This window comes from Salvia hispanica, chromosome 3, assembly GCF_029641045.1.
Source record: "Salvia hispanica isolate PSC_SH4W2 chromosome 3, Shi_PSC_v1, whole genome shotgun sequence".
Lineage (NCBI taxonomy): Eukaryota > Viridiplantae > Streptophyta > Magnoliopsida > Lamiales > Lamiaceae > Salvia > Salvia hispanica.
In genome coordinates this window covers 51,901,062-51,928,306 of record NC_142694.1, presented here as the reverse complement: position 1 = coordinate 51,928,306, position 27,245 = coordinate 51,901,062, and the positions used below count along the sequence as shown (strand labels likewise).

General features: G+C 35.4%; 2 protein-coding genes across 2 annotated transcripts; both read right to left on the bottom strand.

The window, feature by feature from the left end:
- Window positions 1-4,167: 4,167 nt before the first annotated feature.
- Window positions 4,168-8,063, bottom strand: LOC148931050 (myosin-binding protein 2-like). Its single transcript, XM_089068502.1, has 4 exons — window positions 6,586-8,063; window positions 6,265-6,462; window positions 4,774-6,177; window positions 4,168-4,687 (listed from the first exon to the last, which is right to left on the bottom strand). The coding sequence occupies exons 1-3, from the start codon at window positions 7,865-7,867 to the stop codon at window positions 4,820-4,822; spliced, it is 2,838 nt and encodes a 945-aa protein (XP_088924628.1). The 5' UTR covers window positions 7,868-8,063; the 3' UTR covers window positions 4,168-4,687; window positions 4,774-4,819.
- An 11,352-nt stretch (window positions 8,064-19,415) lies between these two features.
- LOC125214061 (putative clathrin assembly protein At2g01600) lies at window positions 19,416-25,932 on the bottom strand. Its single transcript, XM_048114931.2, has 15 exons — window positions 25,657-25,932; window positions 25,281-25,350; window positions 24,795-24,892; window positions 23,597-23,735; window positions 23,305-23,432; window positions 22,618-22,710; window positions 22,431-22,481; window positions 22,001-22,066; window positions 21,841-21,906; window positions 21,624-21,704; window positions 21,440-21,520; window positions 21,143-21,322; window positions 20,976-21,051; window positions 20,770-20,888; window positions 19,416-19,981 (listed from the first exon to the last, which is right to left on the bottom strand). Exons 1-15 carry the CDS (start codon window positions 25,744-25,746, stop codon window positions 19,631-19,633), a joined length of 1,689 nt encoding a protein of 562 aa, XP_047970888.1. The 5' UTR covers window positions 25,747-25,932; the 3' UTR covers window positions 19,416-19,630.
- Between the last annotated feature and the right edge of the window lie 1,313 nt (window positions 25,933-27,245).

Sequence of the window (27,245 nt, the reverse complement as noted above, 5' to 3'; positions counted from 1 at the left end):
ATCAAATCCATGTAAAATAATAAATTGAGATTGAAGTAATTGATAACATATCAACAACAACAACAACATTAATATAATAATAATAATAATAATAAACAAAATTATTATTATTATTATTATTATTATTATTATAATTATAATTATTATCATCATGAGAGATATTAGTTCTTAAAATCATAAAGTTTGCACCAAATTTTACATTACCATACAATTTAAAATTAGTGCCAAAAATAACAAATTTTAAGAAATGTGTTTTCCCCCAACCAACTCCAAATCGTATTCAAAATTTACGGCAAATAGTCGTCCAGCGTGGGCAGTTACAAAAATTATGATGCCACTGATAAAATGATTGTGAAACAACGTTGTTTCACTTCATATCTTTCATTTGAAATACGATTGTTGGCGATTTCAAATTATTTAAAAGGGGCTCGTTATTTCGTCTTCATTTAGGTAACTGGTCTAGCATGTATATATCTCTCCAGTCTTTAATAATGTATACGTATATTTCTTCTCCATTCAGGTCGCAATTTCATTTACTTATTATTATTATTATTATTGAATATAATTCATATTTTTTATAATTACATTAAGACTTTCTTAATTAGTTATTAATTTATATTTATAATAAAATAATTGCAATTATAAATATTTTTAATATGATTCATAACCTAAATAATAATATTATAATTATCTCAACAAAGTATTAATAACATAAAATAAGTAGTACACTTATTAATAAACTATAATAATAAAAGTATTATTATTATAATTATAGTGTTCATTTTTAAGTACTACTCCTTTTCTTGATTTGAGAAAAAGAATACCTAAGAAAAGTCCGATAAATCATAATCATGTAAAGTTGCACTACTTTTCTTATTTTCACGATTTTAATTAATTACTTCATGTCTTATTAAAAATAAAACAACCACTTAAACTATAAATTCAGTAAATCAAATTACTTTTTAGGCAGAATCCTAACTAACAAATATGCTTATAGAATTTTCATGATAATAATGAGTTAACCGTTAATACTTCTTAGAGCATCTCTAAGGAGAAAGGTAAATGGAGAGGTAAACTAATATAACTATTATATTTATCTTTTTTTCATGAAAAATCATTCTCCAATGGGAGAGGTATATGAGAAGGTATTATGCATTTTTCCATTTTGAAGAGGTATTTTTACCTCTCCATCAATGGAGAGGTAAAATCTTATGACCACCATATTTACCTTCTTTTCATGAAAAACTCTTCTCCAAGGGGATAGGTATTTGATAAGGTATTACACTTTATATTTATTAATGCACTTTGTACTATTATTTTATTTTTAAAAAATAGTTTACCTTTCTATATACTTTTTTCCTTTGGAGTGTGTTACTTTTTAGAAAGGTTTATTTCACTTTTTAAGAAGGTAAATGCATAATATACCTTTTTTATATATCTTCTCCCCTTGGAGATGCTCTTGGTAGTTCGTTTGAGGTCATTTGTAAAAGTAATAATATTACTCTCTCCGTCCGCCATTAAGAGTCTCATTTCTTGGTGACACGGATTTTAAGAAATGTTAAGAAAAGTGAATTGAAAATAGTTAGTGGAATATGAGTCTCACTTGTACATATTAGTTTTAAATGAAATGTGAATGGAATGAGTTAGTGGAATGTGAGACCCTATTACAATTTATGGTAAATGTGAATCAAGACTCTTATTTGTGGACGGACTAAAATGGAAAAGGGAACTCCTATTCGCGGATGTACGGAGGGAGTATAAAATATATTAAAAAATGGCCTAAACTTTGATAACAATCATCAAACTGATCATAACTTTAAACGATTTAAAAATAACTGCATGAATTTTGATGAAAGTTGTAAAAAATAGTTCGAACTTAGAAAATACTACTAGTACAAAACAAAATATATGAAATTGTTTGAAAATTGTGAGTAGAAAATAAATTGTTCTCTATCAAACCTCATTGATCTACTTATAAAGCGTATATTCTCTCTGTTGGATCATATTATAATTGCAACTACGGTCTACGTATACTTTAGATGTGATCAAATTCATAAAAACTAGTATGAACTTGGATGGGATACACGTGGTCCAAATTTTCAGTCCTCATTTTAATTTTTAAATTTCATGCCATTTTCCCCATTTTCATGAAAATTCAAGACATTGTTTGTAGTATTTATTAGGGGTGGGTAGGTAAGGTATACCTTACCGAAACCACCATACCATATACCTTACCGTAAATACGGTATGCGAAAAAGTCATACCTTTACCTTACCAAAGTTTTCGGTATACCGAACTTCGGTATACCTTATTTTCGGTATGGCGAATTTCCATACCGATACCATACCTCATTTTCGGTATACCGTACCGAAGTTCGGTATACTTTACTTTTGCGGTATACCTGACTTTCAACATCAATTAAAATAGAAAATTAGAGTATTTAGAATATTATTTATATTTTATAATTTTAAAAATAAATTAAATATAATTTATTCATAATTATATTTATATTTCACAATAGATTTTACAATTTAAAAATATATAAAATATATTTTATATATAATTGTGTTTATATTTTTGTGGTATATACCTTAGTTTACGGTATATACCTTAATTTACGGTATATACCGAATTTCGGTATGCAACGGTATACCGCGGTATTTGAAAATTCATACTGTTACCTTACCGGAAGATTCCGGTAAGGTATCATACCGTACCGAAAGTCACGGTATACCGAAAATTCGGTATTTTCGATATTTTTTCGATACGATAAGGCCGGTATTTCGGTATTTCGGTATTTTTTCCCAGCCCTAGTATTTATTAAAGTTTGGGTTATTTTTAGAAACGTGTCTTTTTGTGTGTTTTTTAAAAGTTTTGTGTCATATTTACAAATGCTTCAAAATTGGAGCCATATACTAGACCACATTACTCAGAATATTCCAAGGAAAAGAAATAACTTCATTGGAGTTGTTAATCTTGCAAAATACACCAAGACATTTATAAGCTGATAACAGTACGAATTTTAAATAAAAAAATAAGATTGAATCTAACCCTAGATTGCTAAGTTGCAATGTCAGTAATATGTTTACGATATTGTTGTTACTTGTTTGTTCGACAATCTCATGAGAATATTTTTGGAGTTAATTTCTTAACGAGAGATGGGTTTATATGGGTATTTTAGTTTAAGTAAATAAATAGCATCGTAAGTTGCGTTCATGATTATTGTCAGGAACAGCAACAGATTTCAAGAATATTCGATAATCATGAGAAAAACATGGTTTAGTGTTATAAGCACATCTCGGTTAATTTAAATTAATCTCCTATGTTGCATAGCTGCCCATGTGCACTTCAATTTCATACTCCTATACTTTTCATTGCATGGCTGGCTTCTCTATTGCACTTAATTAGATTATCCAATAATTAGCAAATAGTAGTAATAAATTGGACTAGTTACCCCAATATATAGTATTGCACAGGTCTAATTTGAAGGAATAATGACTTCAAAATATACAAATCAACTTTCATTGAACCATTTGACCAATTTCCATCCTCATTTTTTCGTGCTCATTTCACAAAGTACTCATATCAATTAATGTACATATGCCAATATTTATGATTTGACGAGACACCAGATTTTAAATACTAATATTAAAAAACAATTTAATTCGTCTGTTACTTAAATATTCTGGTCCCAGAAAACAGTTTTATGAATTTTCTATTCCAAAATACATTGTGAATATAAGATCTTCAGGACTTTAACAATGTCAATTTCAAGTTGGTTTGCTTATAATACGCTCCAAAATTAATTATTCTAGTAATTCTTTTTGTGCAACGAATTATTTTAATATTTACCAACCAAGATTCTTGATTATGTATATAACGTGCATAACACTGTCATTGGCAGTCGCATGTAATCATCCCAAAGCCGGCTTTTATTAGCTGTAATTTGTTAACTATTCCATTATGCAAATGTAGTAAATTTTGGAGTACTATCTTTTCAAAGTATAGTCCCACCAATAAAGTTTGTTTATGCTTAAAGCACAATTCTTTGCGAAAGCAACCTTTTGCTAACAATATTCATTTGATTTTACTAATAACAAAAATATCACTATCCATCTGAACTTGACAGCAAACAGACAATAAAAATCTGTAACTAAAAAGAAACAGTAGACAAACACACTCATTTGTTTATATACTTACAGATGGGTACAAGTATTTTACAACTAGACCTTCCAAATAAATAAACAAACTCTGATTAATTTAGAATGATGCAAATATAATGAGACTTGGAAATAGGAAGTTACTTACCCCTCTTTCCCATCTTTGCCTCTCTCTCTCTCTCTTCAAAAAATGAAAAATGAAAAATGAAACTAAGCTACTCCTAAATGCCTAATGAAATGTCAACTCACAAACACATACAAAAGTGACAGCTATTTGTGCTCACTAGACTACACACACATACATTCATCACACCCTTTTCCCACAAAGGGGTGTGTAGATGGACTCTTGTATACCCACAATAAAATTGGGTCTATTATGACAAAATGACAAAGGAAACAAAGGGGATCAAAACTCCAGCAGATTTCAAATCCTTGTCTGCAAATTTTACCCAAAAAAACAAGAGCTTCAATTCCCTCTCCACATTAGCTGTTCCTCTTGCATCAAACGCTTGTAGCTTTGGATTTACCTTTGACAGTGAGGAAAAGGGTGTAAGAAAAATATGATCTTTATATGCTAATAGACAATGTAAATTATATGGGAGTAAAAATTTACCAAGAATGTTTTGTGGAGATGGATGGATGCTTAGTGATGTCTTGTTTCATACTACTATAGCGCCGTCGCCCATGCTTCTAGCTCGAAGCTCCACGTTGCGGAGGTCGCGCAGATGCTGCAGGATTTCTTGGAGGAGATCCATACCCTTGTCGCCTTTCTTCATAGAGCTCATGCAGTGCTTGAGAAACTCCCTATCTGCCTCGAGGGCTTGTAGTCTCTCGTAGAGATGGTCGACCTCCTCTTCCATGGCAAGCTTCTTGTTCTCCATTTCGAACTCTGATTCATCGTGAGAGGAATCATGCACTCCGTTTCCATTCAGCATGGCGTCTCCGTTTTCATCGCAGATTGCATCGAAGAGGGGGAGCAGCGATTTTCCCTTGTGGCCCGCGATTCTTCTGTGTTGATGATGAGGCTTCCCGTTTGTTGTTTCTTTAGCAAAGCCATTTGCATGTCCATTTGTTTCACCATTGAGATGATGATGGCCATTTTCCTCCCCAAAATGTTGCTCCATGTCCTCATCATCCTCATCATCCAATGTCAAGAGCTTCTCTTCTAGGACCTTGAGCTGCTCGAGTATGGACATCCTCTCATCCTCAAAATCGGCTAAAGATTGCTCCAAGTTGACGACTGCATCGATAGGCGTGCTCTGGTTTTCGTATTTTTCTTTATGGGTGTAAGAGCCCTCTTCTTCCTTGGCATCTTGATTCAGATCAATGGACAATCCATCGCTATCCTCAGCGTTGCTACAAGAAGCCGATGAGAATCCACTCCTCGTGCTCCCGTCTTTGCTCTTCCTCAACATCCTCACCCTCTCCCTCGTCTCATACTCGAATAGCTTCTTCCTATACTCTTCCAACTCCTTCTCCACCTCCTTCTTCTCCCTCTCTCTCTTCACCATAAGTTCATTCATGAGCTGCAGAGCTTCTTGATCATATTCCGACTGCTCCTCCATCATCCTCTGATACTGAAGCGCCTCCATCTGCATCGCTGCCTTCTCTTCCTGCAGTCTGTTTATCATCGCCATTGTCTGATTGGCTGCCACAGCAGAGGCACTCCGCTCCTCTTCCAACTCAGCATACAATGATTGCAATGCCTTACGTTCTGATCTCAGCGCTGCCTTCAACCCCTCAACAGTGACAACACCATCACCGCCTTCCAACTCACTCGTCACACTCCCATCCAATGACTCTTCAGTCCCTGAATCCCTCTTCTCGAGCTGTGAAAACTTCTTGTGCAACTGGTTGAGGCTATCCACAGACGTCGGCGTATCAGGAAACTTATCCTCTTCCTCCTCAGTCTCATTCACCTCTGACTGAAGCAAAGGCTCATTCTCCTTCACATGCTCCCTACCCTCAAAGGATAACGATTCTGGCTCCACAATCTGCTCCACAGCTTGCCTAGGGCCTTACAGAACAAAAATTTCAAGGTCAATTCAAGAAACATATCCAAGTAACTAGAGCATAACTCATACAATCAAGATTCCAAAATTACCATGATCATCATATAGTGCATAAAGATCAGCACAGCTCGTCGAAGAATCTTCTCGACTGCTTTCAACCGAATGAACAGAATCTTGAATTTGTATCATCTCATCTGCTATATCCAAGTCAGGAATTTCAGTTCCAATGGAGACATCTGCTTCATTTTCATTGTTTTCCTGAGCAGCCTCCTCACATGCTACATTATTATCTAAACAAAACAGCATTGTCTCAATTCTCTATTCAAAGTTCAAACACTCACTTCAAACATTTAAGATATCACACAACCTAAGCAAGGCAATCACAGAAACAGAACAAAGAAAATGCTATATACCTGCACGATCATCTGATTGTTCCTCAACCGGTACTCCAGCCATTTCTTGATCATCATTCACCTCCACAGAAGGCCACCGTGCTAGCGGAAACGTTGTCTCAAAATGAGAGTCTTTCGCATGAAACACAAGAGAGTTTTCATCCTCTTCCATTTCCATGACCTCAAGCATCGTGTATGTAGGTTCCTCATTGATATCAACATCAAGAAATGCATCAGCCTTCTTCTCCTGTCTGCTCTCGCCCCCCAAAACCAATGGCTCTCTCTCATCAACCCATGCTTGATCCTTGCTTTCATCATCGCCTCCATTCCTATCATCCTCCTCACCCTGATTCTCATCCGTCATTGAATCGACCAATTCAATCGGAACCAATGTGTGACCACTGTAATCCAGGAAAAACTCCAGATGCTGAGGTGGAATCTCATCTTCTTCAACACACACCTGCACAGACTTATCCTTCATAATTGCAATCGATTTCTCTTCCTCCACAGTTTCCTTTTCTTTCTCCACCTCCAACACCACATCCTCTCCAATTTCCAAAAAATTTGCCTCACCAAAATTCTCAGAAATACATCCAGCCTCTTTGTCAACATCTTCATTTGCTTCCGAATCCCCAATATTCTCAACCTTCTCAACGCCACCAAAATCAGCAGCAGAATCCAGAATCTTCTCAGTAGAATCATCAAACACTTCTCGAACTCGATCATCATCAATAATCAAATTCTCTTTCTGGGCACTCTCCAAATCATCCAAAGACGAAGTCTTGAGCAGAACATAAGAAGAATATTCACCACCATCATCCAAACACACACCACAACAGGCACAGTTCAAACTCACCCCACAATTCTCACCTATCGTTTCCACACCTCTCTGCATTACCCCAAACCCTTTCACCCATGGAAACACCCCCAAATTCCTCGCCGATCCCTCAACCCCGGGGCGCGAGGACAAGCAATCCTCACACATAGCCTCGGATTCCACCAGCTTCCGATGATTCGAACAGTAACCCAGCCTCGAAATCTCCTTGCAGTGGGCTTCGCAGAGAAGATCCCGGTGCATGTTCCTACCCCCTTTCGCGGGATCGAGAACATGATCGATCCTCGTGCACCACAAGCACGGCGGCTTGAGGCCGAAAAACTCCGCGAATTTGACGATCATGTAGGAGAAGAGGGAGTTCAAGAGGAGGAGGAAGATCAGAATCCATTCCAGCACTGCGTAGATGAGAATCAGTGTGATTTTGTTGGTGTTTCTGTGCAACATCGTCGCAAATCTGTTTGCAGCCATGTTCTTATTTACAGCTAATTTAAATGTTTAACAAGAATTAAGAAAAGGAATGAGGGATAGCAGAATAAAAGATTCTAGAGATGGATAGAGATTAGAGAGAGAGGAGTGGTGGACTAATTTGGGCTAAAATGGGATTCAGAAAATGGGCGGTTTGAACAATGCGACAGCCAAAGAAGACTTGCAGCTTTAGAAAAGAAGCAAAAGCATTAAGCAACGGATTAAAGAATTCTTCTTTTTTTAATTTTTTTTGACGGATTAAAGAATGTTGGTAAAGCAGCGGAGCCTTCACATTTTTTTTTATTACTTGTGAATAAAATGTAATTTGGAAAGAAATCGTGGTAACAGAAGCACGCCATTCTCATTTTTATTTCATTTTTACAGGTATTTTGTATTTGTTTATGTATATAAGTATCATATCGCGTATGTCTAAATTGCAAGAGTCTTTTAGGAACATGATCCCTTTTTATTACCTTATCTGATAATTTGTTTTGATATATGCTATTTTTGCTCGTTCAAGCGTTTTTTAGCAAAGTATCTGGAAGCTTCTATTTGGTTGCTTTGCCAGATAATTATTTGTCTATTGACATAATTTCGATTAAATTACAAAATGGGGCTCAGTAGAGCGGTAGGCAATTTTAAATTTGAAGGTTGGAATTTCAAGGTAGATTTTTGTAGGGGTCTAACGTTTTAAAACATTTTTGTCTTAACTTTTTTGTTGCTGGTAGCCGCTCTCTTCCACTATTCAGGTTTTAAAACATTTTTGTCTTAACTTTTTTGTTGCTGGTAGCCGCTCTCTTCCACTATTCAGGCCTATTGTAAAATGTTGCATTTTATCAATTGATTATTGCAACTATTAATATATATTGGCAACTAAATTAATAATTAAGGTTGGAGAAAGAGAGAGGGGTGGCGTTGTCAACTTTGGATCCAAAAACAGCTTTAACTTTGCCAAAATCCTTGCCCGGCTCCAATGGGCCCCTACCTATGTGGAAATTGAGTTAATGGGCCCCCACCAAACGAGTGTGTGGGCCCCATTAAAGGATGATAGGTGTTGGAGCTCATCATACCTGTCCAACCCTCTTTTTTAAATTTATATTTTAAATATTTTGGTTTGGCCAATAATCACAGTTGTGAGTGCTACAGTTCCCCTTTTCCTTATTTTTTGGCTGTTCTAGTTCACATTATTCTTTGCTTTTACTGATTGGTGATTTTTATATACGTTTTCTTTTTACCTTTTGTACCTTGGGATTCATAAAGATCTAACCATACAACATAGTTAAATAATTTTTTAAAAATTTTTTAATGATGTTATGCAACATGTTAGAAAGTGACATTTGTACTGTAACCCAATCTCTGTTGGTACTTAATTAGGATTAGCGAGAAAAATACGTCAAAACAAGGGATAAGAAAAATAAGATATACCAAGTAAATTGGAGACGTATTTTGGATATTAATTGCGCTTCAATAGAGGAGATGAAAAAAATTATTCAAAGTGGTATTTAGTAAAATTTCAGTATTCTTGGTCTCAATCATACACAGTATTTATTTGAAAGGATATAAAACAAATTACAGCTATTATTAATTGCAAAATGTTGAAGTGAGACCAACACCGATTCGTATTCATTTAATGGGGATAGGTAAAAATCAGCCTCATTGGCAATTATAATTGAATGGAAAAAAAGATAAAGGGAAATCGTTGGTCCTGATTTGGCAAGATAGAGATGATGAAGCTTTTGAAGGTGCAGTAGCTGTATAATTGGAGTATATATGTAAATTATATTATAGTGTAAATTGTAATTTGTGGTCGAATCTTAGCATCGTTTATAAAAATGGCATAAAATTTAAAAAAATACTTAAAAATTGGCTTGAATCTATGGAAAAAATTATAAAATGGTGTGAACTTTAACTTTCATAAAAATAGCACAAATCTTTTAAAAAAAAACCACCTACGAGCAATGAGGATGGGATAAATTTAAAGCAAGCTTATGAGATCACTATCATTTCATTAACTGTAAAATTATTCACGTAGTGAGTTATTTCAAATTTGATTGCGATTAAAGCTAACTTCTGATTATATATGAACCTAATGGAGGAAATGTACATTTTACACAAGAGTGGTGGGACATGATTTGAAGGGCTTACGATTTTTTGGATACGTTCAAGTAATTTAAATACTATTATATTCACTTAATAGTAATACGATATATATAATAGTATTTAAATTACTTGATGAGTAGAATTAATATTGCATGGCAGAAAAAGTTGTAAATACCATATCCACATGTGACATGTGTGGATAGGTTTACTAGTCATGGAGTTCGGACAACACCATCATAAGAAATGTGAATTGATTGCAAACAACTTTAGTTGTCCATTATCCGAATTAGTATAGCAAAATTGAAACTTTATACGAGTGAGAGAGGGAGAGAGAAATTGGTTCAGTGATTTATTTGGATTAAAAAGAGAGAATTAGGCAATGACGAATATAAACTATTTGAACATTCCATTTGATAAATCGGATAAACACGTTCTTAGCCCAACTCAATTCTCGGCCCACCTCTTTAATTCAAAGACATCTTCGAATCTCGAGCCTGGCAATTCCTTCTTGGGCCCTGCTGTTATTAGGCTCGGATCAGCTCTGGAGTCAGGTATGGAGGTAGAGGGCCTTGGTATAACTACAGAACTTAAACAGTTAAACTTATAATCACATTTGTTAGATTTATTGATTTTTTTTTAATCTTTGAAAAGCTACAATTATACCTCAATCTTTAGCTAGTTTATTAATCACATATCACAATCACAACCTTTAAATCTTTAGCTATTTTATTAAGGGACCGTTTGGTAGCTATGTCATGTTTTGACTAAACATAATACAATTCATGATAGTTATCATAGTTTCAATTAGTTAAAAAATATATTTGGGTGTTTGGTAGATTAAGAAAATTATGAGTTATCTTATTCAAGTGTTTGTTGCAACAAATGACAAATAAGAATTAAAATTATAATTACCAAAATTATCCTCATAATTTAATTTATTTACTAAATTATCCTTATGTTGCCCTAATATTCTCTATAAAATTAACAGCCGCAGCCTCTCTCTGTTTTAGCACTTTGGATATTGTCATTTCGTTTTCATCATCTATGAAATGTTTTGTTTTGCATAATACTTCTACTGCTCCATATGCACTTCCTTCCCCATCGAAATTTTTGCTGATCTTTGGATAGCAATTTGACTCCATATATTGTTAATTTTGTATTGACACATGCCAATCCAGAATCTTGATTTTTTTGGACAATAATCAAAGCATAAGCATTGTCTAAGCTTTGATTATTTTGGACAATTTTTTGTATGTGCATATTTTTATCAAGTTTTCCGAAAGCATTGATTAAGGATGAGGTATGATAGACTGAGGAGTATAGGGGGGGAGGATACAAAGTGTGGTGGGGAACTTGGCGACGCAGGGGAGAGATTTCAGTCTCTGTTGAGCTTGATTCAGAAATGGATTCGCCGGAAGAAATGGAGTCTCCGGAAGAAATGGAGGGAGGCAGAATGAGAGAATTGTGGAAGAACTTCTTTTCGCAATTTTTGTGAAGTGATTGAGGCGTTTATGTTTTGATTAGGATTTGAAAATTTTTAAGTTATGGGTAAACATGTATTTTTCTAAAATTAACTAGGATTCCATGATAAGTAACATAGGATGTTGGGTGGTTATAAATATGATTAAAACATAGGATTTTAGTTGGATTTTGTGCGAGCCGGATACAAAACACGGGCTACTATGTTTGGTAACATAACTACCAAACACACAAATAAACCCAAATTAATCTCTTATCTTGGTGAAACATAGCTACCAAACGCAGCCTAAATAGTACTATATCCCAACTTCTTTAATTTGTGTAATTTTATCATTGCATATTCTCTTCAAACACTGAACCATGATGGTGGCACCTCAAAGGGCAATTATATTGAAAGAGAGTGTATTGGATTATTCTTTTTTATGGTTAAACCTTTTGATTTTTAAAATATCAATACTTAATGTTGGACTTGAGCATTTATATTGGAAGAGAGTGTATTGGATTATTCTCTTTTATCGTTACACATTCTTGGATGTGTTACGCTTTTCTTTAATGTGGGATAAAAGTCATTATTTATAAATATATTATAGATCTCCCATCATTCTTTGTCTATATTAGTACTCTATCTTCTATTATTATAATTTAACAACAAATATTATTACATGAACTATTATTCAATAGTTCTTTATCATTATCAATTTGCTTATGTTTATAAATTTATATATATATGTTAACAAATAAATACTATTATACACATTAAAAAAATAATTATTATACAAATTGTTAAACCTAACAATAACTATTATACAAATAAATATTTTTCTATATACAAATCATATTTCTCAATAGGGGATTAAATTGCTAACTAATTAACAATCTCAAACTAAGACTAAATCTTGACCATTAGATTAGAAGATCTAGTGGTTGAAATAATGCCACATGAATTATATTTTTAATTAAGAAAAATAATAAATAAAATTAGAGGGTATTAATGGCAATTTCCTCTCATTAAAATCATCTTAAAACTTTAAATTTACGTAACTCTCTCAATTTAAATTATTTTTTTCACAAAAAATATATCAAATTAAAGATAATTTTATAAGGATTCCAACGAGATCTCAATTGCATATGTTCCGACGACGTTCGGATAATGAAATTTGATATTTTTTATTTTAGTTTTCGTAAATGTTGATAACCAGATTTTTATTAACAAATACATCAAAAAATCTCAATAAAACCAGGTAAAAATCTCAATAAAACCATGTAAAAATCTCAATAAATATGTGTTGATATTTTCTTGTACTAGTGTTGATATTCTTATGTCATATTGTTGATATTTGTAATACATTATGTTGATATAAAAAAACATTCACGAAAATTATCATATGATAACATAATGACGACATTACCCTTTTGTTGATATTTTGTCTACAATTTATTGAGATTCGTAAGATTTAATCTCATCCACTCATTTTAAAATCTAAGGATGAGATTTGGTCTTGATTTTGGATTAGGGTGCTATAAGCATTAGAATATGACCCCTTCTCAATAATTGTTTATTTTTATCTATCAAGAATATATTCAAATAATAATATTGTTTATGTTTATTATAAAAAAATGAAGAAAAGTAGAAGACAAAAGAAAGTTTTGTATCCCACATTGGAAAAAGATGAATAAATGATCTAAACATATAGTTATAAAAGAAAATACTTCAACATATTTTGTCCCACATTGAAAGTGAAACGTAAAACATTCAAGGATGTCTCTATAAATGAGAAAATCAAGAATGATTTCATAGATTTCATAAGGCAAAAAAAAACAAAAAATTGAAATGAACCGCCAAACCGGCCCAGAACCGGTGGTTTTGGTCGGAAACCAGTGGTTTTGGCCGGAAACCGGCAATTTCAAAAAATTTTGGCCAGAGAACCAAATACTCTGGTGCGGTTTTGGGGTTACCAGAGAGTGGAACGGCAACTGGAATAGCACCTACACAAAAGGAATTGCTGGTGGACGATGAAGGAGAGGAAAAGGGAGAATGTTGCATTAATTCATAATATGATTCTACAACTGAAGGGATATTGTGCTCTTGTAGATGAGCAAAAGCAGATCTAACAAACTATCACCAATCTAACTAACTTTCATTCTCTATCATGCGCGCCATGTGTGATTTAATCCCGGTTGAGTCACGTCTACATGCATCCATGCACCGTGTTTATTTAGCTATCCATCTCGAGCTTATTCTTCACGTACCATACTTCGTCATTCAATTCAAAACCCAAATCCATAAACCCTTCTACCCCACTATGGATCCAATAGGAGATCCGATTGCTGACTTTTCATGGCTTTTGAGCTTTTTGAACTCCTTGTCCTTGGTGGTGTGGGCGACCTTCCCCCTCTCATTTTAGATAATGAATTGGTAGTTGAAGAGTTTGATCCAGCTGTGGTTGAACCTGTAGAGCAAGATGTTATTGATCTTGATCCAAATGAGGGTCCTTCGAATTCCGACGACAGCGAGCCCGAGCCCGAGTCCGAGGATGTGCTACCAGAATATGGAAACTGGTTTGTCCAGGACGAGGCTGCGGGCAATGAGTTCGATTTCGAGTTTGTGATCTAGGCCGAGGATGTCGTCAAGGGTACTGGAGAGGGCGTTCCAGTTCCAGTTCCAGTTCGTGTTCGCGGTCGAGGAGAGGGCGAGGTCGAGGGTGTCGTCGAGGCTGTTGGAGAGGGAGAGGGCGAGGGTGTTCGAGTTCGTGTTCAAGGCCAAGGCGAGGGCGAGAGTGTCGTCGAGGCTTGCCAGAGAAAAAGAGGGCGAGGGCGGCGAGGCCTTGAGTGTTGTCAAGGCCGCTGGCGGCGAGTATGTTCCTTGTCTAGTTGGGAACAAACGTCGTCGCTTGGGTTGATAGGTATTTTTAGTAGGTTTTTGAGCTATTTAGTTGGCTGTTAATGGATGATGACTATGGATTGATAGTTGGTTTAATAGGTTTTTGAGCTATTTAGGTGTCTTAGTGGGTTTTTGAGCTATATAGCTGGCTGTTAATGGATGAGGACTAAGGATTGATAGGTGGCTTAATAGGTTTTTGAGCTATATGCTAGCTGCTAACTACAACATCTTGTTTAACCTTCACTTTTATACTCTGTTGGATGAGCTTGTAGGTGATTGTTAACTTATAGTGTATACATATGATGGATGCTTATGTACAATGATTTGTTTCCATATCTTTGTGTTATATTTTTGTGCGATATTGTGATATAATTGACCTTTAGTTCCATCTGGTGTAGCATCTATAAAAAGTTCAAATAATTCATCTATGATTATTTTTCTGCCAAACTCTTATAAAGGCAGTTTCTCGTTTTATCCATATTTGATTCTTGTAAAGTTTCTTGTCCTTGAATTTCTCTATGATGTGTTGCAAGTTCACAATGCGGCCCTGAGTATTGTATCTCGTAGAATTCAATGGAAGCAGTTAACAACGTTTGAGACTGTTGATGTTATTCTCTAGCTTAAATTATCTACTTTGACAAGTATGCTACTAAACCGTGTTGATTTGTAAGCGATTAGGACTTTTAAACATAGATCGAGATCTATGTTATGCGCTTGATTGTACACATTTGTGTAATGGCTAACTAGTTTCATTATATATCTTTACTAATGTCCAACTAACAGGTGTAATTATAAAAGAGTAATATTCCGCCTATGAAATCATCTAAATTTATTCATTCCTTTTAAATCTCATATTTTTGGGTCTTCCTCATTGATATATACGTAGAGTCATTCACTAGTACATGAATTATTCTCCAGGCATCAATCATTCTAATTAAACATCAAAATGTAAAAATTTATCAGCGTTGATGCCATTAATTTATAATTCCATGGCATGGCTTTTACTCCCTCCGTCCACGAAAATTCGTCCCGGTTTGACCGGGCACGGGTTTTAAGAAATGTAATGGAAAGTGAGTTGAAAAAGTTAGTGGATTGTGGGTCCTACTTTTATATATTAGTTTTATAATAAAATGTTAGTAAGCATGAGTTAGTGGAATATGGGGTCCACTACCAAAAATGGTAAAAGTGAAATTGGACAAATTTTGAGGGACAGACGAAAATGGAAAACTGGGACAAATTTTCGTGGACGGAGGGAGTATTTTTTTGTTCCAAACCTAAATAAAAAAATCAAGATAAAGTGTTGTTACAAACTTGAGATCTTCCAATTTTTTATTCTAAAGTTTTTCTGAATGTTTGAATTACTATAAAAAAATATAAATTCCCAAACCCACCTAAAACCCTAAGAACAAATTCAGATCTTATTTTCTAAGCGCCGACTCAAGCTTTAGAACCAATACTCCGGTGCCGTATTGGGGTCACCGGAGAGTGTAACAACAATCTGAATAGCACCTACACAAAAGGAATTGTCGGTGGACGATGAAGGAGAGAAAAAGGGAGAATATCGCATTAACTCATAATATGATTCTACAACTAAAGGGAAATTGTGCTCTTATAGATGAGCAAAATCAGATCTAACAAACTATCACCAATCTAACTAACTCTCATTCTCTATCATGTGCGGCATGTGTGATTTAATCCCCTGTTGAGCCATGTCTGCATGCACCCATGCACCGTGTTTATTTAGCTATCCACCTTGACACTTATTTTTCACGTACCAAATCTCTCCTCTCGAAATAAACCTTGTCCTCAAGGTTTGAAATGCGAAAAGCGGTCCTGCAAGTCAAACAAATACTCTTACGTAGCATCCTCCGGAAAGGAGTTAGCCCAGTGGACTAAGACCTGAGTATACGGCTGATTGCCCCTCTTTACCAAGTGCCTATCAAGGGTCTTCACCGGCTCCAAGAAGGTAGAATTCCCGATAGATGGAAGAGTACCATGTAGCTGCTTCAGAGGGCCCATCTTATGTTTCAGTTGTGATATATGGAAAACCAGATGGATCTTGGAACCCGCCGGTAACTGAAGCTTATAAGCCACTGGTCCATACTTATTAATCACCTTGAAGGGACCAAAGTATCGTGGGCTTAACTTCTGAAACTGGTGGTCACGCAAGTTTTTACTGATAGGGTTGGAGTTTCAAATAGTTGAGACCGACGTTATGGCCATGCAGAAAATTTCCGATGAATGGACCCAAGAAAGGGCATCCGCTACCACGTTATCAGCGCCCTTCTTGTACGTGATTTCAAAGTCGTAAGCATGAGCTTTGATAACCAATTTAGCTGCCATGGAATAGTAAGTTTTCGACGCATTAAATGGATATTCAAACCAGGACTCCTAAAGTGTAAAGTGAAACACCCAAAAATTAGTAAATCGGAACTCCTAAAGTGGAACGGATGGAGTAATAAATAGTAAGAAGTGAAAGAAAATAAAGTAAGTAAGAGAATAATATAGATACGACTTTCTTCTATATTATTTATTCTCTTACTTTACTTTCTCAAATTTAACTTTATTATCATATTCACAAAACAACATAAAAAAAATCAATCACTTCAGCTGGGATGGAGTAAGTTTATATTTTGAAATGGGTATCAAAATTATGAATAAAATAATATTTTATTTCATAAAGGAAATCAAAATCAAATCAATTATAACTATATTTATCTATCTAGTAATTTAAATATAAATATATTTATATAAAATGTAAACAATTAAATTTAATTATAAATATATAATACTCAAAAAAAATTATTAAATTTGAAGATATAAACTGATATACAAATCAACATATTAAAAGTAAATTAAAAAATATGACATGATATACACGGCGGCAATTCAAGTAAAACTTCTAATTGATTATACCCCTATTTAAAAATGAATTCATTTAACATTTTTTATACACAGCCCAGATTATATACTTTAACCAATATACTAAAAGCTAAACTAAATTCTAGATTTACATAAAATAGTATTTCATCCAACCCTAGTAAAAGTGGTGCCCCCACATGTAGGAATCTCAATCGGGCCAGCTCACCGGACGTTGGGCCAACCCTATTCAGATCAATCGGGTGCCGGCTAATCGAATTGTATTTTTTCGGGTTATAAAAGTTCAACCCTAACCTTAAAAACTCGGCTTTCGAGCTAGCCCAGCAGGTTAATCGGGTTGCTACCGATAAAATTAACATGCGATCAATCCAATAAATAATGGTGAAAATTAGTTATATTTATAAAATGTAAAATATTTAATTATGATAAATTTGAGATATATGCTTAAACTTAAACATAAACATGATCAAATACTAATATTTGGTATTTATGCAAAATAAAACATAAACATCAAGAAATTTTAAATCATGTTTTAGAAATTTAAATATATTTTTTAGTGAATTTGAAATTTCTAATTTATATATCTATTATTATGTTAATAAAAATTTAATATATAATTTATATATTTAATATATAAAATTGAGTCAAACAGATAGAACGATTTAAATTTTATCGGGTTTTCGGGCCAGCCCAATCGAGTTTTCGGGTCTGGCCCTAACGAGTTGCGGGTTAATTGGGTGCAGGATAATTGAGTTGTAATTTAATCAGGCTAGAAATTTTCAGCCCTAACCCTATAAATTTTGCGGGCTATTCGGGCCAGCCATGGGTTGCGGGCTACATTAACATCCCTACCCATATGCATTTTCTCTAGTCTCTCCCTCTTCTCGCCGTCGACCCCCTGTCTGCGTTGCCGCGCGCTCACCCGCTACTGTGCTCACCGTCGCCCCGCCGCCACCGCCACACAATGCCCCCCTCTCTAGTTCAGCCATGAGCACCGCCCGGCACGTCTCGACGTCCACCGCTCTGCTTCACCACAACCGGCTAGACGTCACCAAACCGAACCGGCCCGGAACCGTCACCGGCGGTTCGGAACCGTGAACCGGAACCGCAGTGGCGGTTCGGAACCGGATAGGAGTCGGTGGTTTAGGCGGGCCGGTTCAGGTTGGCGAAAAATCAAGAATCGTAACCGGCGGTTCGCCGGAAACTGGCGGTTCCAGTAGCTTTTCAGGGTTTAGGGTATAGGCATGCAGGCGTAGGCATGCCGACTAAGAGTATATATATATACTATCTATTTACATTTATAATTTATTGTTTTTTACTTCAACTTTTTTTATTTAAGTCTTTTGATTCTTTTGTAATTTCAATTTTCAACATTTGTATTTGTAATATCGACATTCATATATCGTTCAAATTTGTATGATTGTATGATTGTTTCAATAAAATTCCAATTGTTCCAACTCCAATGTCGACTTCTACTCCATTTGTCAATTGTCATTCTTGTTTTATTTATTTATTCGATAGTACAAGACTACAACTATACCTACAACTCTACAATTAGTACTATACCGGAATAAAATTTAAAAAAAAAAAAAAAAAATCGGCATTGAACCGGCGGTCCGAACCGGAACCGCCCCGGAACCGGCTGGAAACCGCCGGTTTTGAACCGGCTTGGAACCGTGACTGAACAGGAACCGGAACCGGAACCGCCTGACCCTAGGCGGGCCGGTTCAGGTTCCATATTTTTTTGAACCGGAACCGCCGGTTCATGAACCGTGGTGACGTCTACAACCGGCCCGGTTGTGGTGTGCTTTCTTTCACCTTCCAAGATTCATTTTTTCTTTATTGTTTTATTGTAATATTCTTCATAAAATTTATAATAGTATTTACAGAAATTTCGATCTTGTTTAGGAAGCTATTGTCTCTTATGGTATTGGACAATCATTTAAGTTTAATTTTGAATTTTATTTTAGAAAGATGAAAAAAAGAAAGAAAACACAAAGTTACTCAGCTTTCCATTTTCCCTCCAAAAAAGGCATGAAAATCTTTTCACCAAATGACACTTTAGACACTTTAGATCAGTAAGATAAGATAAGATAAAATTAGAGTTCTTTTTTAATTTGTGGAGGAAATGATCCATAAATTATCCTGGAATTGAGAATTTTCGAATATTTAATCTTGATGACATACAACCTTCAATCTAACACATAATGGTAGAAAGTAAAATCTGTGTTTCAATAATGACCAAATTACCAATGAACGATTGTATGAAGAAGTGCAATTTCAAGCACAAAATATCTTTACAACACTCGAGTATACATCACCTGAGCTCAAAAAGCAACTCCCGTTTATATCAGCAGCAACAAACTTCCGCTCACTTCAATATATACCAAAATCAACTAAGGCCGAGTAAATTACAATGCACCTTTTTATAGGAGGCCTGTGCTCCCAAAAGGGTTGGTTGCCGGGGGATGAGCAGGACCATGAGCAGGCGCAGCCGGAAAAGATCCAAACCCCGTATCACCGAAAGGATTTTGGGGCGTCATCATTAAATGGGTGGGCTGTTGCTGCGGTTGAAATGGAAGGAACGGATTGATTTGATGTTGTGCCATACCAGCCATAGGAGGAACTGTTGGAATCGCAACATTGTTAGAAACAGCAAACGGGTCACTGACTTCAAAGGGGTTGGGAGCAGGTGCGCCATATACTGGCTGCTGGGATGCTCTATATGCTCCTTCATCATACAGACTTTCGAGGGTAAGTGAATCCAATCCCCCGCCCTACACATGTCCATAAAGCAAACATCATTTCAACAAAATAATAACATCAGTGTCTTTCAGCATGGCAGTATACTTGGCTAATGAGATTATACAATCAAAGATAGAAATGGCCATCACTTATAACAAGAAAAGATCAGAGTATAAGTTTTACAGTGACAGAAGATGATCCTCTATCCCATATTTCAACAAAGCCTGGTAAAGGATGTCATTAACCTTCGCTTATTCGATCCACAGATTATACAGAAAAGAGAAAAGAGATTCGCTTCAACAACTCGCAGACCCACATGGATATACTAGCCAGTAAGCTGCTTCAGCATTTCAAACTTTAGTCCTCATAGCCTGAGCCACTACTTGACTCTTAATATAAAATTACAGCATTTTAAACCTAAAAGATCCCCTTCTTGCACAATGTTGTTGCCATTAGTATGCAGCGCAATTAAACTATTCATTCCATGCATCACATATACCAACACTGACTTGCTAGTTGCTTCAGATCCCCCACTGTGATACTCTCTTACAAGGTGAGGCCGCTACCCCTGGCTCCCATTCCCAGAAAAATATGAAAAGACCCAACAAAACCAGCAAGTACAAACATCATAACTGCTTATTTTCTGATGCCACTCTACATGCATTTCAGCATCATCTTAGAGGACACAGACCGTGTGCAGCCAAACTTCTTGTTAGGAGATGCTCCAAGATGCACACTTTGGGTATACCAGAATATACTAACAGTCCGTTGTATCAGAAAGGATGAATATAGGGATGATAAGTAATAACACATGACATACCAATTGGCTCTGTTGAAGTGATGATAAGTTGGTGCTTGGGGTAGTAACCAGAGCAAGTTCCCACCCAGAAGGGTCAAAACTTTTAGCTTGAGATGTATCAGAGTCAAAAGGTGTAGTGCCTGCAATTTGCATATCATGATATGATATCATCTTTGCTCTTCAAAACATAAGATTTATAATGCAGTAGAATGGACATGAATGCTTACCAGAAGGGATTATAGCTAGAGCCATAGCATTGCTATCTTCAATCGCAGCTGCATCTTGTGTATCCGCATTCAATCCCTAAATAGATTGAAAAGGAAAATGCACAGGGTAAGAGTTCACCCCCATATATTATTTCAGGTACAAATTTTCAAGTACTTCAGCTCCTAACCAGTAGATCATCAGTGTCAGCTTTAGCTGGAAGAGGTGGAGGAATTGGTGCCTCGGGAGTTGAGCTAGCAACTTCATCAGTGGGCTGCAATGCAGGTTCCTCATGTGGAATTTTCGTCTCTTCAGAAGGTGAAGGAACATCCTCTTCCTTGTAAGTCAGCATCAACCTTTCTGGGTACTCCTGAAATAATAAGGCGTTCTAAATGACAATCTACCTTGGCAAACAAGAAAATCATTATGCCCAAAAGCAAGACGAATGCTACCAAATAATGATTGCTTTGAGTAAAAGTTCACTAACCAAGGCTACATTTGGAACTGAAACCATTCTTGGTGCTTCACGTATATACTCTTCCATGGTAACCAAAAAGGATTGTGGAGGCTGTTAAAACAAAGAATTGAAGAAATATGCATTAACACTTTTTATGAAGTTACCAAAACAACTAACAACAAAATCAGCATATTTTTCTCTACAGACAGCGTACCTCTCTCAACACAGGGAATTGGAAATTCCTAGCAAGTTCAAGCCCTTTGCAGATTTCGTAGAAATCAGAAAGACTATTGGCCTGCAATATGAGCATGACATGATGACACCACAAACAAGCTCCAGATCCCCCACAATTTCAGAATGAATCTCGATATATAATAATACCAATCAAAGAAGAATAACTGATACAGAAGTTTTGCAGCGTAAAAGCATACCTGCTGACCAGCTCTTTTGTAAATATCAAGGGCTTTGATGGCTTCATGTCTTGGCATTTCAAAAAACTGAAATGCAAGGTATATGTTTTTTCATTAAGCAACAATAAAACCCATTAACTGATTAAATGGGATAGGACACTTGGAACAGTATTTCACTCACCTTGTCAACAAGGTTGATTATCCCATCATTTATGGCACAATATATTTTAAAGCTTTCTTTAAGCACCTGAAAGTCACAAATATTAGCAAGGAAATAACAAAAACTCATAATCATGCCAGTGACTTATGCAGTGCATCAATTCAACATTAAAATGCCATTCACTCAACAAGAGGACCAAGGAATAATGATAAATGCCTTGCATATAACTCGAAAGATTGACCCAAATAAACCAGTCCCCTTTAAATCAACTTGAACCTTGCAGCCCAATAACATCCCTAACCATTCTGTTCTCTAACAATTCTTCGAAAGAATTTTGTATTCCACACGAATAATAGTTACCAATGAGGACTAGCATACATTGGATAGGGGGCTTTTACTACAAATTTTTCAGGGAGGTAGGGTGGAGAGGGAGAGAAGAGAGAGAGCGTACCAAGGCTAGGGCATACTGAATTACGTAATTGTTCACAGCTGCTCCCTCAGGCTGAAAATTCATAAAGGTTAGTTACAAATATTTCCATGGACTGCTAAAAGACAGAAATGAAAACATTTAAAAATGACAAGAATAGAAAAATGGTTAATAACAGTAGAATGATACACAACAAATAGTTGACAAATACCCGACATCCAATAAGACGGTACAGAAGCTGCTGCAAAGAAGGCAACTGGTCCAGAAGTTCTTCACTAACCAAGTCTCTGGTTCTACTGTAGCCCTGAGCAAATTATTCAAGCAAGAAAATGTCTCTCAACAATACTAACCGCATACCATGAACTGACTTAAACAAAGGTCCAACAACAAGACATGGAAATTCACTTTTACATGTACTGGGCTCTAGAACAATATGCTTAATGTGAATTCTTCTTAGTTAGTTACACGGTTTTCAAACTTATAGAACCTGGAGGAACTTATGAATCAACAATCTATTCATATAAAGTAGCCAAGATATTGTATTTTGTTTTCAACATGCATTTCTGATACTCCATCTCTTTCATAATTAGTTGAAATGGGAAAATGTTAGATTATACTAGTATCTTTCACGTTTTTGATATATACATGTTTGCACTTTAAAATGGTTGTTTAGAAAGGATTGAATAAGTGGAAAAGTAACACAGTGAGCCAGAAGTATTTATTATTAATTAAAGATGTTCACATTTTTATTTCAAGGAAATGTTGGCAGAAATTGAAATCTGAAAAGGAAGGACTGAATCTGCAAATTGAAATTTGGGTACATTGGAGGGAATATAGTAAACCCATTAATTTACTGAGATATATAAGAGAAATCAACCAATATTATTATTAATCATACCTTATCTTCACCTTGTGCAGGTCGAGGAAGGCGCTCGGCTTCAATGTCATACTTAAGTATCCTAAAGCATTCTAATCTTTCTTCCAAGAAGAGGGCATAAGTCCGCACCCAGGCAGAGCAATCCCAAGCTGGAGGAAGAGAGTGACGCATTATTTCATTTCTGAAAAGATCATCATTTACTTGTTCTACTCTCTTCTTAACTCGATCAAAAGAATTGGGCCTAGACTGTATATGAAGGGGCAGGATAATATCACAAGACTACACATAACAGATATTAAAAGTAGTCACCTACCAATGGGGCTAGAATCATCCTTAAAGTTGGATAATTGGAGGACACGGCCTCTCTGATGAAAATTCAAGAGTTCCTCCCTGAATGTCGGGTCACCTTCTCTCAATGTTCTATGAATAACAATTAGTGTTTTCAACGCAACCTGTGATAAATAGAAGCTGAATAACGTAAAAAGAGATATACATTTTACATATATGAAACCGACTATTAAACTCCCAATATCAAGGTTCAGAGGAAGAGGAAGAAGAGGCAAACAAAGTGAATAGCATAAAGCAAGGCAAAAGCATATAAGACCTTGACAACATTATCATATTCAGTGTTTCTGGAAACAGACTGATGATCAAACTGGTATTGCAATTGGTCAGCAATTCAAAAATTGATATTCTTTTGATTCATATAATGGTTCCAGCAGACTAGTAGAAATTTCCAGATTGTTACTATATTAATTAAGTATTATGTAAGATGTATTATTTTGTTTGAAAAAAAGGTCATGAACATCCCCCTCATTGGCAATGAGGGATGTTGGGGCGCCCCAACTGCTAAGGGAAGCAAAGATTCCAAAATAGGTTTCAGCTAAGGGACATAGAGATGCCAAAATATCTTTCAAACTGTATTTCGATAGACGGAAATGAAAAGGAAAAGGGGTCCAAAAGTGTTCTGCAAATAACTTGTGTCATTTCCTGATATATAAAGTACTGTAAATGCAACAACCTTATGCATGCCAGAAAATTCTTGCAAGGTACACTTCCACTATAGATATCTGAGATTTCCCATGTTTCCTGACTCAGCGCATTTTTAGTCATTCAAAGATTCTAAAGGCATATATGACATGATCATTTCACTATAGCTGATTGTGGTAACTGTTCGAAACATCCATAGAAGAAACTGCATCGCAACTATAATAGAACCTATGATCCGAACAAAACCTAATTTGCAGAATAGTAAAATTACCATAGACATATATAACTCCTAACACGACTATCAGTATGTGATCATTTTCTTCAATGTTAGTACATTTTCCCTGAGTTCTAAACCACATAATAAATGCAGATAAAGGCCCATAAAAGAGACACATCCTCTCAAATATGTTGGGGTGGGGTGGTTCAGCAAAAAAGGATGCAACTTAATGCTCCTGACATTTAACTCAAATTCCTATCGGGAAACAATATTCATTTGAAGCAGCAATAGCCTGGATCCATACCGTCCAATTATGTGTCTTTGCCAATCTTCTTGCAAGTGCATGTATGCAGTACGCAACATCAGCGCGAGGTCGAATTGCTGATGTCGCAACCAAAATTTCTGCAAAAAGCATCCAATCACTAATACAATAGTTGCAAGGGCACTCATTCCTCACTAAATCTAAAGGATTTGGTTCCCTCTCAGAAAACTAAACAGAAAATGTGAATCAACATTTTGCTTCTGCGTCATACAATACAGAGTAGTCGTATAAATTTTCCCTAAATCTTGAAATCCCACCCCCTTGTCTTAGGTCTTTAAGCAATTGACAAAAATGAATAGTAAATTCAATCACCAATCAAAAAAATGTGTAGAGAGAAATTCCAGAAATCGCCCTAAACCCAAAATGAAAACCCCATCTACTCCATGTTATATCCCCTTAAATCAAAACTCAACAACGTTAACAGCATAAATTAGTGGATCTAATGACACGAGTAACTGAAGCACTCACTTCTCAGGTGTCTTTCCTTTGGAGGGCACTCCACATGATTTGTAGCCTTCACGATCGCCACATCAACATCCTTTTTTGCAGGCACCAAAAATAGAAAATTTTAGAGACGAAGGAAAAATATTATCAAATGGATAAATAAATCATCAAAATCATATGATTTCTCCTTCACCGTCACTCTATTTTTGAGTAATCACACAAGCCCTCGCACGTCTCTAAGATTCACATCACTCACACAGAGAACGAATCAAAAACCAAATTCGATCACCACAATTTTGCGGTATTTCCTCGATCCCAACTAATTTTGGCACAAAATCCGCTCGCTCAATCAAGCACCACTATAGGGCGTATTACTAAAAAAAAGAGTAGAGGTATAGACCTTGAAATCGGAGTTGACATGAGCAAGACCGACTTTGGTCTGGTCTTTTAGAGCGCCGTAGGCTTTTCTCCATGTCTGAAGTGTCCCCATTTCCGCTCAGATCGCCTCAATCTTCGGCTTCTATTAATCTAATAAGAATCCAGACAAGACGATTGGCGCCTCTCTCTCTTGCTGTTACTACTAGAGAGAGAGAGAGAGAGAGATAAAAGGGGTTGTTTATCTGTCTTGAACGGCTCGGCCTTGTTTTTCCTTTTTTTGATTTTTTTGATTTTTTTTGGGTTGAAACTTGAAAGGCTTGTGGTGACCCCAGCCAGCATGCCTCTATAGACTATATAGCTACCGTAAAACATGAGTCATCATCACATCACCTTTTCTTCTTTTTTCTAAGTATGGACTAGTATTTTTCCGAATATATTATGAACTGGAATTTAATGGGCAAATTAAATATGTCCCTAAAAAGTTTACCGTTTCGTCCGTCCCTGAAAATTTGATACATTTCACTTTTACTATTTTTGGGAGTGGATCTCATATTCCACTAACTCATTCCTACTCACATTCTATTATAAAACTAATACTTTAAAAGTAAGACCCACGTCCCACCAACTTTTTCAACTCACTTTCCATTACATTTCTTAAAATCCGTGTCGGGTCAAAGTGTAGCAAATTTTGGGGGACGGAGGTAGTAACCAGATATAATGCCTCAGTCTTTGGATTAATGGCTACTAAATTCAATAATACTAGTACAACTTTAGAGGTCGCTTTAGTTCATCTTACTTAACGTTAATTTTTATTATTTTGAATGAAAATACATGGAGAACAATCACACGTTATAATCTTCATGAGCCAATCAGGGAAATTATCGGTCCAACAACTATTTGTTAGGCTATTTTGAGAGACATCCAAATCCAATAGAATGTGAATATATATTTTGTATACCAATCATATTGACAATTGTGGCCAGTGAACTCAGGCAAAAGAGAGATCGTTGAATTTATTATGTCACATAAACAAGTGACGAGAATAAGAATTAAAAATATAGAATCCAATTCTCATTGTCTTTTGACACTACTTTAAAAAGAAATAAGAATCATTAATAATTATAATTTGTTACTTTTGTGTGTTAGTATATAGGAGTAGTGTTTGGGTGATTTAATAGTGTCCAAACTCCAAACACATATGTAACGTAGGTATTTGTAAATTGTAATGATCTAAGGAACCAAAATATCATAGAAGGAATTCAGGTATTGGTGTATTTTTCCTTGAAATACTCCCTCAATTTGAATACTTATTACAATATGTATCTATTTTCAAATTTTATAAAAATAATTAAATACTACTAGTATACTTTAAATGTGTATATATAAACACATGCTTACCATTAAGACATGAACAATAAAATACTTTCTCTACTGTCATTCATATTTTAAGTGGAATATTTCTATTTTGGGACATAATTTTATGTTGTTTTGTAAATTATGTGAAAAAGAAATAAAGTAAGAGATGAGAAAAAGATAAAGAGAATAATTTTTTTAAAAATAACAATACACTGCTATCATTTAGAGTAAAATATTCTAAAATGAAAAAAATTG

Coding starts and splice junctions, on each gene's coding strand:
- LOC148931050 (XM_089068502.1), bottom strand. CDS start 7,867: ATGGCTGCAAACAGATTTGCGACGATGTTGCACAGAAACACCAACAAA. Junction 6,463..6,585: donor ACAATCAGATGATCGTGCAG/GTATATAGCATT, acceptor TGTTTTGTTTAG/ATAATAATGTAGCATGTGAG. Junction 6,178..6,264: donor TGCACTATATGATGATCATG/GTAATTTTGGAA, acceptor TTGTTCTGTAAG/GCCCTAGGCAAGCTGTGGAG.
- LOC125214061 (XM_048114931.2), bottom strand. CDS start 25,746: ATGGGGACACTTCAGACATGGAGAAAAGCCTACGGCGCTCTAAAAGAC. Junction 25,351..25,656: donor ATGTCAACTCCGATTTCAAG/GTCTATACCTCT, acceptor CCTGCAAAAAAG/GATGTTGATGTGGCGATCGT. Junction 21,705..21,840: donor ACAAAAGAGCTGGTCAGCAG/GTATGCTTTTAC, acceptor CTCATATTGCAG/GCCAATAGTCTTTCTGATTT.